At 34.3% G+C, this 15,015-nt stretch overlaps 1 protein-coding gene across 3 annotated transcripts in view; it reads left to right on the forward strand.

Annotated features, from left to right (window-relative positions):
* Positions 1-15,015, forward strand: part of COL4A5 (collagen type IV alpha 5 chain) — a 261,295-nt gene that overhangs the window by 179,104 nt on the left and 67,176 nt on the right. For all 3 annotated transcript variants that reach the window (XM_055267729.2, XM_055267730.2, XM_063635302.1), the window contains 4 exons: positions 6,372-6,485; positions 11,982-12,149; positions 13,657-13,746; positions 14,530-14,679. In XM_055267729.2, the coding sequence (XP_055123704.1) occupies positions 6,372-6,485; positions 11,982-12,149; positions 13,657-13,746; positions 14,530-14,679 (522 nt within the window). The remainder of the gene's footprint in view (positions 1-6,371; positions 6,486-11,981; positions 12,150-13,656; positions 13,747-14,529; positions 14,680-15,015) is intronic.

A 15,015-nucleotide genomic window follows, 5' to 3' on the forward strand; every position in this document is an offset into this window, starting at 1 on the left:
TGTCTCCATCCATTCATCTGTTTTTGATGTATTTCAAAATATATTACAACAACAATATACTTCTCTCTAAATACTTCAGCATGCATACCATAACTAAAATTCCATAGGTCTATATTACTTTTCTTCTGATATATAATTCACATTAAATGAGATGCACAAATCTTAAGGGTACATTTACTGGATTTTGACAAATACATACACTTGTATAACACAAAATCCTTATCAAAATATTGTTTTAGAAATTTTCCTTATGCCCCTTTCCAGTCAGCCCCATCCCATCATCCACAGTGGCTACTATACTGTTGATTTTTTCATCATAAGTTATTTTGCCTGTTCTAGAACTTCTTATAAATGGAATCATACGGTATGTACTTTCTTTCTAAGGCTTCTTTCACTCAGCATAGTGTTTTGGAGATCTATCCATGTTGTTGTGTTTATCAATAGTTCTTTTCTTTCAATGAAATCATTGAGTATTTTATTATGTGACTGTATCATGCATACCTGGGTTGTGTCAAGTTTTTGGCTACTATGAGTGAAGTTGTTAAAGACATTTCTTACAATTCCTTTTTATGGATATGTGATTTCATTTTGCTTCAATAAACAACTAAGAGCAGATTTGTTGGATCATAAGTGGATGCTTAGTTGTACTAGAAACTACTAGACCTTTTTCCAAAATGGTGATACCATTTTAAATTTATACCAAAGTGGTTCAGAAATTTGCATTGTTCCACATTTTCTCAAATTTTGGAATGTTGGTAGGTGTGTGCTAGCATCATATTGTGATTTTAATTTACATTTCCCTGATGAATAATGATGTTGAGTTCTTTTTTTATGTACTTGTGAGCTACTTACATATTCAAATATTTTTTCTATTTTGAAAGATGATTTGTTTCTCACTTTATTATTAAGTTGGAAGTGTTATTTATATGTCCTGCGTACTGGCCCTTTCCTAGATATATGTTTATTAGCATTTTAGCCCTGGCTGGCTGACCTGTTCATTTCCTTACTGTATTTTGATGGATAAAAGTTTTAATTTTATTGAAGTTTCATTTATCAATTTTTTCTTATATAATTATAATTTTCTGTGTCTTGCCTAAGAAACATTTGCCTGCCCCAAAGTTGCCAAGGTATTCTATGTTTTATTTTATAAGCTTTATAGTTTTAGTTTCTATGTTTAAAACTATTACACATGTCAAATAATTTTTGTTCAGCATCATTTGTTTAAAATAACCCCCTCTCTATTGGATTACTTTGGGATCTGTGTTAGATCAAATAATAATATATGTGTTGGTCTACTTCTGTGCTGTCAATCCTGTTTTATTTATTTAGTTTGCTATCATTAAGCCAGTACCACACTGTTTATATTACTGTAGCTTTATAGTAAGACTTGAAGTCAGGTAAGGTAACCCACCAACTTTGTTCTTAAAAAAAAAAAAAACACACATTTCTTTGGCTATATTAGGTCCTTTGCCTTTACTCTCAGAGTGGTTTAAATTGTATGTCTCTTACGGTGAGTGAGATTGGCCGTCCTTTTATGTGTTAAGGGCCATATTTTTTTTTCTTGTTAACTGCCGATATCCTTTACCCACTTCTCTGTTGTTTCTTCTACTCCCTTGATTTTGAGTTATCTAATAATGAGAAGGAATAGAATTAGTAAAGCTGACTTGCATTTTTTTTCCTTTCTGATTTGCAAGGAATCTGACTTCCCTGGTCAACGTTTTGGCTCCTAGTGAATAATCTGAACAGGGCCATGCTTCTGGAACGTGTTGGATTGATTTCTATTAAAGCAGTAAGACAGCCCAATCCAATTTTAACCAGGCCAGATTGTATTCTGCCAGCAAAAGCCCCAGACTAGCCCAATACAAACTCTTCTTAGACAAGCTCTTAAAAAAATACCTTTCTGGTTTTGACTAAACAATTCAGGCCAGCTGTAAACTGTAACACTCAAAGTTACAAGTTTTGTTTCCCACCAGTTATCTCCCCTAGCTGTAGACCTGTAACAACAAAAATTGCAGATAAAGATATTTGAAATGATATGTGGCAAACAGTCTTCCTGTGGAAGTTACCCACTTACTATATTTTGTTTATATATATTCTTGAGACACAGTGGTAGTGAAGAAATGCATTGAAGGCTATTTAAACATGAATTTAACAGGTATTTGCTTAATCTTTGGAAGGAAATTAGGATATGGCATTCCCATATCCTCACAGGAGTAATTCTCAATTATTAAAAGCCAAGTACAGTTCTTTAGGTGCTAGAAAAATAAGTGTTTGGGATATTCTGCCATGTAACTCCTTCATTCTTCAAACATTTATTATGTTCTATGCCAGCTAGTACCTGAATCACTAGAAGCTCAAGTGCATAGTTTCTGATCTTGAAGATCTCAAGGATTGCTCTCTACTGTGAGAAAATCTAGGTAGCATCACCATGAAAGTGATTATCTCAATGGGAACTTCTATGAACATGTATCACTAATATTTTGGATCAGTAGACTACACTCAAAACTCAGCAAGCAGATCACAATAAAAGTTCACCTACCAAACACCCACCACACACCAATGACTGGGTATTAGAACTCAGTTACTAAACTGTAGGAAAGGTTGATGCAACACTTTCAAAACAATGTAGTGACCAATAATAAATTAATAAGGCTAATACTCATCATGATATATCTATATGAGGAAGAAAATGTGCTTAAGGTTGAACGTTAGAATCAGATTATACAAAAGAGAAAAAAAGATGATTTTGGAAGCATTCAGTTTACCTCATATATTACTTTTGTTCAGGGCCTTATCTAAGGTACCTGGAGAGGTTTTATATAGATGGTGACAGTTGAATTTAGACTTAAGGGAAAGGTGTTCCAGGCAGCAGGAATAACATCCAAAGGTATTATTGTGACAACTATTGTGTGCTTGGAAATGTTGAAAGAAATACAAAAGTATATAATTTATGATAACAACAAATCTATATTAAACAAATATGACAAACAACTGCATGCCCATACATTTGACAACTTAGATTAAATGGACTAATTTCTTGAAAGATATAAATTGTTGAAGCTCACTAAAGAAGAAATAGGTAATCCAGGAATCTATTTTTTTAAAAATTGAGTTGTAGTTAAAAACCCACCAACAAAGAAAACTACAAATCCAGATGGCATCACTGGTAAATTCTAACAAACATTTAAAGAAGCAATAACACCAATTCTACACAATCTCTTCCCAAAAATAGAAGTAGAGATACCACTTTCCAACCATTACATGAGGCCAGCATTATTTTGATATCAAAGCCAGGCAAAGACATATGAGAAAAGAAAGCTGTAGACCAATATCTCTCATGAACATAGACATAAAAATCCTCAAGAAAATATTGGCAAATCAAATCTAGCAACACATGAAAAGGATAATACACTACAATCAAGTGAGGCTTATCCTTAGAATACGGGCTGGTTCGACATTTTAAAATCAATGTAATTTGCCATATCAACAGAGTAAAGAAGAAAAACTATATTATAATCTCAATAAATCCTGAAAATTATTTGATAAGTTTCAATATTCACTCCTGGAAAAATAGTCTCAGAAAATTAGGAATAAAAGGGAACTTCCTTAGCATGATAAAGACATTTACAAAATCTTGATCCATTATGTTTAGTGGTGAAAGACTGAATACTTTTCCCCAAAGTTATGTAACACAAAGATGTTATTTGTTACCATCTTTGATGGTATGAAAAGGTTCAATATGGTGTTGGAAGTCCTAGCCAATGTTATAAGACAAGCAAAATAAATGAAGGGCATACAGATTGGAAAGGAAGAAATAAAACTCTCTATATTCATAGATGACATGGTTTTATACTTAGAAAACCCTAATAAATCTACAAAAATTTACTAGAACTAAAAGGTGAATTTCATAGGATCATAGGACAAAGCAAATATCTAAAAATAAATTATGTTTTTATATACTATCAGTGAACAACTAGAAATAAAAATTAAACAAAAACAGTATAATTTACAATAGCATCAAATGACATGAAGTGCTTCGGTATGCATAGGTCTAACAAAAATGTGCAGGCTTTGTATGTGGAAAATTATAAAACACTGTTGACAGAAATCAGATTCCTAAATAAATGGAATGGTATATTGTGTTCATGGATATTGTTAAGATATCAGTTTTCTCCAAATCAATCCATAGATTGAAAATATTCTCAAGGAGAACACACAATTTTTCTTCTAAAATTTATGTGGAAAAACAAATGACCTAGAATAGCCAAAACAATTTTGAGAAAGAAGTACAAAGTGGGATAATTCATAGTACTTGATGTTAAGACTTAAAATAAAGCTACAATAGTTAAAATAGTGTGGTATATGTGAAATATAGACTAATAGATCATTGTAACACAATAGAGAGTCTAGAAATACACCCACATATTTAATTTTTCACAAAGTTGCTAAGGCAATCTCAACAGAAAGATAAGTCTTTTCAACAAATACTGCTAAAATATAAAGCAATTGGACATCCATATGCAAAAAAAATATATAAACAAACCAACATAACAAACCTCTACCTGAACTTCCTACCTTGCACAAAATTTAACTCCCAATGGATCACAGACCTAAATGTAAAACCTAACATTATCAAACTTCTAGAACAGAAGCGGGCAAACTTTTTCTGCAAAGAGCTAGAGAGTAAATATTTTAGTCTTTATGGGCTACATATATGGTCTCTGTCACATATTCTTTTTTAAACAACCCTCTTAAAGTGTAAAAACCATTCTTAGCATGTAGGCAGCACAAAAAGAGGCCTATAGGCCAAATTTAGCCATGGGAAGTACTTTGTCATCCCTTGTTTTAGATGAAAAAGCATAAGAGAAAACTCTGTGATCAGATATTAGGCAAAAACTTGTTAGAATACCAAAAAGACAATTCATAAAAGAAAAATTGGATATATTGGACTTTATTAAAATTAACTGTATTTTCATATCATATATCTGACAAAGGACTTACAAGCAGAATATATAATGAACTCTCAAAACTCAATAAGAAAACAAGCAATCAACTTTTAAAATATAGTTGGAAAAATGAGCAAACAATTTGAGTAGATACCTTACCAAAGAAGACACCCTGATGGCTAATAAGCACATGTAAAGATGCTCAGTATAATTTATCATCTGGGAAATGCAAGTTAAAACCACAATGGGATACCACTTCATAAATATTAGAATTGGCCTTTTTTCAAAAAGGATAACTGACAATAAGTGCTGCTAAGAATGCAGAGTAACTCGAACTTTCATACATTGCTAGTTAATACACAAAATGGTGCAGCCACTTTGAAAAACAGTTTGACAATTTCTTATATAGTTAAACATTGTCTTCGCACATGACACAGCAATTCTACTCCCAAGAAAAATGTGAAGCTTCACATAGAAACCCGTAGAACAGTGTTCATAGCTGCTTAATTCATAATCACCAATAATTGTAAACACCCCAAATGTGCCTCAGATTGCAAAAAGATGAACAAAATGTACATATTCATCTGATAGACTAATAACCAGCAGTAAAAAGTAACTACTGATACACATAACAACATGGGTGAATCTCATATGCATTGTATTAAGTGAAAGAAGACATATTCAAAAGGCTACATACTATGTGGCTGCATTTGTATGACATTCTGGGAAAGAAAAATCTGTAAGACATAAAATAAATCAGTGGTTGCCAGGTAATTGGGACGTGGGGACGAGTTGACTACAGCACACAGGGACTTTTTTGGGTTTATTAAAATGTTCTGTCTTGATTTTAGTGGTGTTTATATAAGTGTATACCTTTGTCAAAACTCATCAAAGTGTACACTAAAAAGACAGAATTTTAGTACATGTAAAAATTGTTTAAAGTGGGAGTGACAGAGGGACAGACAGAAGATGGAGAGATGGACAGGGAAGTTTCTAATGTCAAAGAGATGTTTTACTAATGAAGGGAGAAGCTTGAACATGTTTATAAGCCATGGCCCTGAGTTAGTAAAAAGGAAAATGTTGAAGTTATCTATCTTAAAATATAGGTAACTTGAAAATATATTTTAAACTTATGAATATATAACTGTCCACAATGAGTTACAAGTAGAAGGAATATGTGGTTTGTAATCTTTTGTACTTTCTTGTGAAGTTGATTTAAGTATTGAAGTAGTGATCAGCATATGTTAAATTATAAGGCTGTAACTATTCATGGATTCCCTGTCCTCTGCTCTTGATACTTATGTGTACTTTTCTTGCTGAATGAATGCCCAGTTTTTCAAGATTCTTGCTTAATATGATATGGTTCCCAAGGACTAGTGACTCAGGTGTTGCTTTTAATATTTAAACTGTATTTATTTCTTAAAGGTGATGTTGGACCAAATGGACAACCTGGACCAATGGGACCTCCTGGGCTGCCAGGAATAGGTGTTCAGGGACCACCAGGACCACCAGGGATTCCTGGGCCAATAGGTCAACCTGGTAAGATTAGAGTAAATGTGCATTTTGTAGCACTCATAATATATACGTTGGTTAGCTCATCAATAAAGTGAAACCTACAAAACAGTCTTCCAGAAACAGACTTAAAAGGCAATGTATCTACGTGTATGATTTTATAAAAGTGGAAAAATACAGGCCACAGCATAAAAGCTACTTTAATCCCTGATATTTCCCTTCTGAGTTCATCTAAAATTGATGTATTTCCAATAATGCAATTGCAGTGTGTTGTTATTGATACGTAATTGTTGAGCTAGACATAGTTTTGGAAGCAGAGGCCTAGAAACTTCTAGTGCTGATCATTTCAGATCTGAGTAGCGGTACAGCATTCATAGACCTTTGTGGAACCTCCTAACATTTCTTAGCACATGAGAACTAGAATTAGGGTTCAGCAAAACTTTCTGTAGAAGTATATTTTAGGCATTCTCATTTTCTTTTGTTTCTCAGTAAGTGAGTTGAGATATTTTCCCTTTTTGCCCCTAAAATAGCAATCATTTTGCAATTCATCAGCACTCCAAATCTTTACTTTTAATATTTTATATTGGATACTCAAAAAGGTCTTTTATCAACATGTAACCTAATGGGTTTGCCTCTATAGATAGGAAATCATATGGTTCCTCTAAGTTTGTGTGAAAGCATATTGAGTTTCTGGATTCTGAGCTGTCTGGTGATGTGAATTCTCATTATGTTAATCTAGGTTGGTACAGTAAAGGCCACCTTGGGGCCATCATTATGTTATTGCAAAATACCATAATAATTTATGAAATTAAAACAAATATGAAATATTTAATTGTTCCTTAATTCACATGAATACATCTGAAGGCTTAAACACAGAGTTCGCATGTGCATACATTTATCTGAAGCAATGGCTACATGTTTCCTGACCTTAAATGGCAGTAGATATTTTGTTATTATTCTAAAAATTTAGAAACTCGGGTTAACAATATAAAAAGCCTGTAAGTGTTATTTTCATTAAGTACTATTTTACAATTGATTATATGGCACGTTATACCTTTTTATGGTCCCTGATATGTCACTACTGATTTAAAACTAAGAAAACTTAGAGTGTTGCTTTGAACTAGGTTGTTACAAAATAGCTGCTTTATTACTTATGGAAAAAACATTCTGTCCAACTAACAAAGCAGAGGGATCTTCAGGAAAAAGCACTTATTTTTAGGTTTGACCTGCTGTTTTTTCTTTTCTTCTTTTGAGACAGAGTTTCACTCTTGTTGCCCAGGCTGGAGTGCAATGGTGCAATCTCAGCTCACTGCAACCTCCACCTCCCAGGCTCAAACGATTCTCCTGCCTCAGCCTCCTGAGTAGCCAGGATTACATGCATGCACCACCACACCCGGCTAATTTTCGTATTTTTAGTAGAGACAGGGTTTCACCATGTTGACCAGGCTGGTCTCGAACTCCTGACCTTGGGTGATTTGCCCGCCTCGGCCTCCCAAAGTACTGGGATTACAAGAGTGAGCCACTGCGCCCGGCCCCTGCTGTTTCACGGAGGTGGATAAAATGAACTTATCACTCCTATGGTGTTTTGTCATTTGTTTCAGTTCCAAAAAGTGCATGAGTCTTTAGAAGCATTTTGAATTCTTAAGTCACAGCTGAGTGAGAATAAAAAAAGGAACACCATTAATATGAATCTAAACAAAATACAAATATGTTAACACGTGTCACGCTTTTTTCAGATTTACCTGATACCTTGTAATGTTTTATTAATCTAATGTTCTCTCTCTCTTTCTCCCTCTGTTATATCATATATCTAACAAAGGACTTATAACCAGATATAAATATAATATATAGATAAATATAATATAGATATCAAGATATTGATTTATAAAGTATAAATAGGATGGGCAGGAAGAAAAGTAATAATGCTGAATTAAACTTCATCTATTTCTTTTGTAAATATATGTATAGCCATAGAATTCAAGATATTAATATGATTCAAAAAATAAATGAAATTAACAGGAACTAGCATGAAAATTTATTGAATTCACTCTTAATATAGAAATGTTCTCAAATCACAGTACTTTTCATTTTACTATGAGATGGACCACACTTCATATTTATACAAGGCACATATACTCACTTTTTAAGTAAATTTTACTTACATCACCGAAGTAGAATATTATCTTAGTTCATTAAAAAAAATCCTGATTTATGTCCATAAATCTCAATAATAAGGTAATCGGAAAGAGTATTACTTATATCTTGATGAACCTACTTATGTTGCATGGCTGAAACTCTATCAATGTTTTTGTAATAAGCTTATTTAATATACTTGTATTTCATTTTGCGATAGGAAAAATGCAAAATATTCTATATTGTTATCTCTTTATTGTAGAATGTTTACATTATGCTTTTCAGGCTTTCCTTTGAACTCCAGTTTTCTATTATTTTAATTACGCTTTTACTATTCACCTTTCTCTTTTCTAAACCAGGCTATACAGTTTAACATGTTTATAAGTTAAGGTCCCATTGAATATCAATTTCTCATTCCATAGCAGGGAAATAAAAGAAAAATTGCCAAAGGACTAGAAACAAAATATTTTTCATCTCATGACCTACTAACCCAGGCAGAAATGGAGGTTGTTGATTCTTGTTATTTTCTTTGGCCAATTACCTGTACAATTACTATCTTACTGAATTTTTTTAGAGATCGGTTAAATATACTCTATTTCATGTTCACAGATCATATCATAACCAGAACCAAATGTGTTATAGTGTGTGTCCAGTCTCAGGACAAAGTATATGGCTAAATCAGCTAAAGAGGAAAAAAAAATTCATCACCACTAATGTGAATCAAAGCAAACAAAACAACAACAGCAAAACCCTAGGAATTGTTTATGAATTATTCATGTCATTTTCATAGATGAAGAAGAAAATAGTTTTCTAACACTTTAGGAGGCTACAAAACCCTTGGGTAGGGGGAGGGCATGTGTATGTGTGTGTATGGAAGGTTCTCACGAATAATACATGTTTTTGAAATTTTCCTTTTTTTATAAACTGGTTCCATTTGGCTACCAATAAATTTAGAACATCAATACATCCCTATATCACATCTGTAGACATATCCATATAATTCTTGTTATTGTGGGGAAATTTAGCGGAACTTTGGGATTTATATTGACTTCTTCATCCTGGATCTTACCAGGATGTGTATTCCTGACAGTATTCGTGGAAAAAATCTATACTATGGGAGGAAGTATAGTATAATGTCTGTTATTACTACTAATAATAATAACAATGAAGAAAGAAATCCTTGCCTAGTGCATGCAAGTTGTTTTTCCATAATCATATGCTAATAATTATTGATTTATCTATACCCAACCTGTTGTAGTATAAAATTAAATTAATTTTTAAATTTGAACTAAACTTTAGGAGCTTAAATTCCAAAATGATTCTTTAAATCATTAAGTCAGAGATAAACAATTGAAAAGCTGACCTTTACCAAAAGGTAATACTTTTGTGAATATAAATATTTTATTATGTCATTATTGGCAAATACATTTCATTTATAGAATATGCTATATGAACATCTAAGCAAATGCCTAAAATAAGTTTTTTCACTCATTTCTAATATATGATAGCAGTGAATCAATGTCTAATAACTTCTATTTGTAGAGTTTTATGTTCTAATTTTGAAATGCTTAGTTTTTTTTCCCCTAACCTAATGAAACTTTTTGCAACTTACTTCTGCTTGGGTGGCCCAACTTGCTGCTGAACTGTAATTCCCTGCCTCTTGAACATCAGTTGTAGCAGGTACTGTAGTTCTTCCTCAAAAGCCATATCTTAAAGTAAAGCTTTAAACATGGAAAACATTTCTCCAGATTTAAGTCTTTGGTTTATTTTCCTTATTTTATAGAACCGCTCTCTTGGAGCATGTTTCTAAAGATAAATTATTTATATTGAAAACCCAACTATTAAAAATCTTTGTGAGCTATAATATAACAATAGATAGTGATCCATATAAAGCTATAATCATGTTCACTGTTAGGCATCATATCATCTTTCACAAATATGATATAAAATCTCTCTCTCCTTTTTATAGTCTTTTACTATAAAATGGCAGTATTGGAACTATTGCTACTTTGCCAACTGAGTGTAATTCTCTAATCTTCAAAGTGGATTTTGTCAGTTTAGGGCCATGCTGAAATATGACATAAAACAGATCTTAAAACCCTAGCATCTTACTTTCTACAAAAATAATCACCAGTGAGTTCTCACTCATAGGTGGGAATTGAACAATGAGAACTCATGGACACAGGAAGGGGAACATCACGCTCCGGGGACTGTTGTGGGGTGGGGGGAGGGGGGAGGGACAGCATTAGGAGATACACCTAATGCTAAATGACGAGTTAATGGGTGCAGGAAATCAACATGGCACATGGATACATATGTAACAAACCTGCACATTGTGCACATGTACCCTAAAACCCTAAAGTATAATAAAAAAAAAAAAAAAAAAAAAAAAAAAAAAAAAAATCACCAGTGAGTCTTCAACAATAAATTTAGATCTTATTGTTGAAAGGATACTTGGAATGATCATCTGGCTCAACCCCTAGTTTCCAATTGGTTATGGCATAATCCACATTTAGCAGATGAGGATCAACATTAAGTGACTCACATAAGTCGCACAGCTGGTAGGCTTTGGAGTGGGAAGTTACATAGTATTTTTAGTGTAATTCTTTTCCCATAAACATACTCTTTTTTAACCACCTTGCTTCTGGGGGAAAATCAGCCTTACAGAAACTTACTAAGGTTAAATATTTTTTGCTGTGTCATTTTTTTTCTGTAAAATCTTGGTTGGAGAAACAAAAGATGACAAAAAATACTAATAGTAACGTATTATTAATGTATTATTAAAACAATGTGCAAAACAAAGGTAAAATACAATTTAAGAGGTCCATTTCAGTGACTTATTCAGTAATCAATAATTTTGGGAGCTCATAGAGATGTGTATTAATAATTTATAATACCTTAGAACAATGCAAATGTAAATGTGGTCAATAGACCAGTGTCAAATAACTGTTATCAGTCTGCAATAGGATTAATACAAACGTTGAGAATAAGCATTTAGAAACTTTTATGGCAATTTGATAGTGTAATTGTATCTGTTGAATATAATAACCAAAAAGGTAGGCTTTTATTTTGCATCTTTGGCTTTTTATTTCAGTTTTAGTAATTTTTATTGTATTTTGTGAAAAATATTAGTCCGTGATTAACTAGGAATTAAGAAAAGATTGGCCTTTTGCCAGAAATAATTTGAGAAGCACTGTCTTAGACCAATCTGCTTGAAAATCCTAAAGCTTGATTGTTCAGTTATTTTGTGTGCATGATGTCAAAAGTATCTCTAACTCACTCTTAGGTCTGTTATACACAGGGTTCCATCACTTGTTTACTAGAAATATAACTAGATACATCTTTTAAAACTGCTTCAGTACTTATTAATATTGATATTGTATTAACTAGGTTTACATGGAATACCAGGAGAGAAGGGGGATCCAGGACCTCCTGGACTTGATGTTCCAGGACCCCCAGGTGAAAGAGGCAGTCCAGGGATCCCTGGAGCACCTGGTCCTATAGGACCTCCAGGATCACCAGGGCTTCCAGGAAAAGCAGGTGCCTCTGGATTTCCAGGTAATTTGTTTAAAGTTTTCTCCGATTTGGATTAAGAAAATTAAAACTAATACGACTCTGGTAGATAATTCCCATGTTACACTTTTCCAGATTGATGTGATCCCTTAAGGAAGAGCATTAAATATCTATGACTGCAGGAAGCTCACTTTGCTATTTTCACTGTACATTTTCCTCTGTGAGAGTTCCAGTTATATATTACTATATAACAAACAACCCCAAAACTTAATGATTTTAACCAACCTTTTAATTTTGCTGAAGATTTTGCAGCTCTAGAATTAAGGGATGACTTGACTGGGTCATTTATCTCTAACCCACGTGGCCCCAGCTTGAGTGTTTGGAGCTGAAAGGTCTACTTCTAAGATGGCACTTCTCCGACATCTGGGTGTTCATTAGCTCACATGTCATCTCATCGTCCATGGTACCTCTTCGCATGGCTTAGGCTCCTCACATTATGGTAGTATAAGGCTGGTTGCTCCCCTTCCATGGCAGCTGGCCTCCAACAGAGAGAATCCCACAAGAGAAAAGTGAGTGTTTCAGGAACTACAGGTAGAAGTGGCAAGATTTCTTTTCTTTCGCTCTCTCTCTTTCTCCCTTTCTTTCTTTTTCCCTTTCTTTCTTTCTTTCTTTCTTCCTTCCTTTCTTTCTCTTTCTTTTTCTTTCTTTCTTTCTTTTTATTCCTTCCTTTCTTTTTCTTCCTTCCTTTCTTTCTTTCTTACTTACTTTCTTTCTTTTTTCTTCCTTCCTTTCTTTCTCTTTCTTTCTTTGTTTTTTTCTTTCTCTCTCTCTCCTCTCTTTCTTTCCTTTTCTTCTTTCTTTCTTTCCTCTCTTTCTCTCTCTCTCTCCTTCCTTCCTTCCTTCTTTCTTTTTTTTTTTTGAGACAGGGTCTCACTCTGTCACCCAGACTGGAGTGCAGTGGGACATGATCACAGCCCACTGCAGCCTCAAACCCCTGGACTCAAGCCATCTTCCTGCCTCAGCCTCCTCCCAAGTAGCTGGGACTACAGGCACATACCACCACACACAGCTTTTTTTTTTTTAATTTTTTTCTTTGTAATGATGGAGTCTCACTATGTTGCCCAGGCTGCTCTCAAACTCCTGGCCTCGAGCAATCCTCCCACCTCAACCTCCCAACGTGCTAGGATTATAGGCATGAGACACCGTGACTGGCCTGCAAGGCTTCTTTTGATCTAGGCTTGGGAGTCACACAATGTCATTTAGTCAAGTGTGAGGTAAAGAATCAACCCTAGTTCCAGGTGAGGGATTTATACTAGATTGTACATACTGGGACATATGGTTCACTGGGGGGCCATCTTTAGAGATTAGCTACGAGACTGAGTCTCCTTATTCCTGCGTATCAGCAGTAGTGGGCACTATGGTCAAAAAGTCTAAAACTTAACAGTGCCTTACCTCCAACCCTCAATAGTTTTCTAGTTGACATCTTAAAACTTGCTTTTTATGTTCCCTAAGTCAAAGAAAGGCAAACATTACTTATTGATATTCTTCAAAGGTACCAAAGGTGAAATGGGTATGATGGGACCTCCAGGCCCACCAGGACCTTTGGGAATTCCTGGCAGGAGTGGTGTACCTGGTCTTAAAGGTAATAATCAAGGTTTGCTGCCAGATGTATGTGAGAGGGAAAATTAAACATAGCTTTCTGTCAGTACAGAATATTTTTGTTGACTGTTTTAAAATGAGCAATGGTTACTTGTGTTTCTATGTAACATGGCATTTAAATAGGTCTTGTTCTCAATTTGGTTGCATGCTTAGTTTGGATACCATGATACATGGTAAATGCTTAGCTCAAAATAACAAAACATAAGGATTAAGCGTTAATTTATTTGTTTGTCTTTTGAGACAGAGTCTCGCTCTGTTGCCCAGGCTGGAGTGCAATGGTGCGATCTCAGCTCACTCCAAATTCTATCTCCTGGGTTCACGCTATTCTCCTGCCTCAGCCTCCCGAGTAGCTGGGACTACAGGCGCTTGCCACCATGCCCGGCTAATATTTTTTTGTATTTTTAATAGAGAAGGATTTTCACCATGTTAGCAAGGATGGTCTTGATCTCCTTACCTCGTGATCCGCCCACCTCAGCCTCCCAAAGTGCTGGGATTACAGGCTTGAGCCACCGTGCCTGTCCGGATTAAGCATTAATTTTTTTATAGTCGGCCTCTATCGTTGTCAAGGAATTCCAGACGGAGGGATTGTTATCTGAGTATAAAAATGTGTATGCACTCAAGTAATTCATAGAGTACATCCAAGGTGCATAAATGTTTTGAGTGGCCAGTGGCCTACTCAACTATGAAACATATGAGTAATCTTTATATGCATTAATCTTTGATGGATAAAATTGATAGATTGTGTTTTCACACACATTGATTTTAGGTGATGATGGCTTGCAGGGTCAGCCAGGACTTCCTGGCCCTGCAGGAGAAAAAGGTAGTAAAGGAGAGCCTGGCCTTCCAGGCCCTCCTGGACCAATGGATCCAAATCTTCTGGGCTCAAAAGGAGAGAAGGGGGAACCTGGCTTACCAGGTGAGTGAATGAATTTATTTACGAATATTTTTCCTGGTATATCTGAAGTTTAATTTTTAAATAGCATGAAAAGTGACTTATAATACAGAATTCACCAACAGAGGCACTTAAATGCATCAAATTTTAGTAACAAATACTAATTTTCACTTCATTCATACTGTTTCACCAATCAACTTTTGTTTGAGTATTTTCTTTATAGTTTACCTAACCACTAGTGAGGTTTTAAAATAGACTTAGGCAGTCAACTACTAGCTTTCTAAAAAGTAATACAGGAAAAGGATATATAGCCACAATCATTTGAAAAACAAATTTCAGTGTTTAGGGAATTTGCTAGTC

The sequence above is a fragment of the Symphalangus syndactylus genome, chromosome X (genome assembly GCF_028878055.3).
Source record: "Symphalangus syndactylus isolate Jambi chromosome X, NHGRI_mSymSyn1-v2.1_pri, whole genome shotgun sequence".
Classification (NCBI taxonomy): Eukaryota; Metazoa; Chordata; class Mammalia; order Primates; family Hylobatidae; genus Symphalangus; species Symphalangus syndactylus.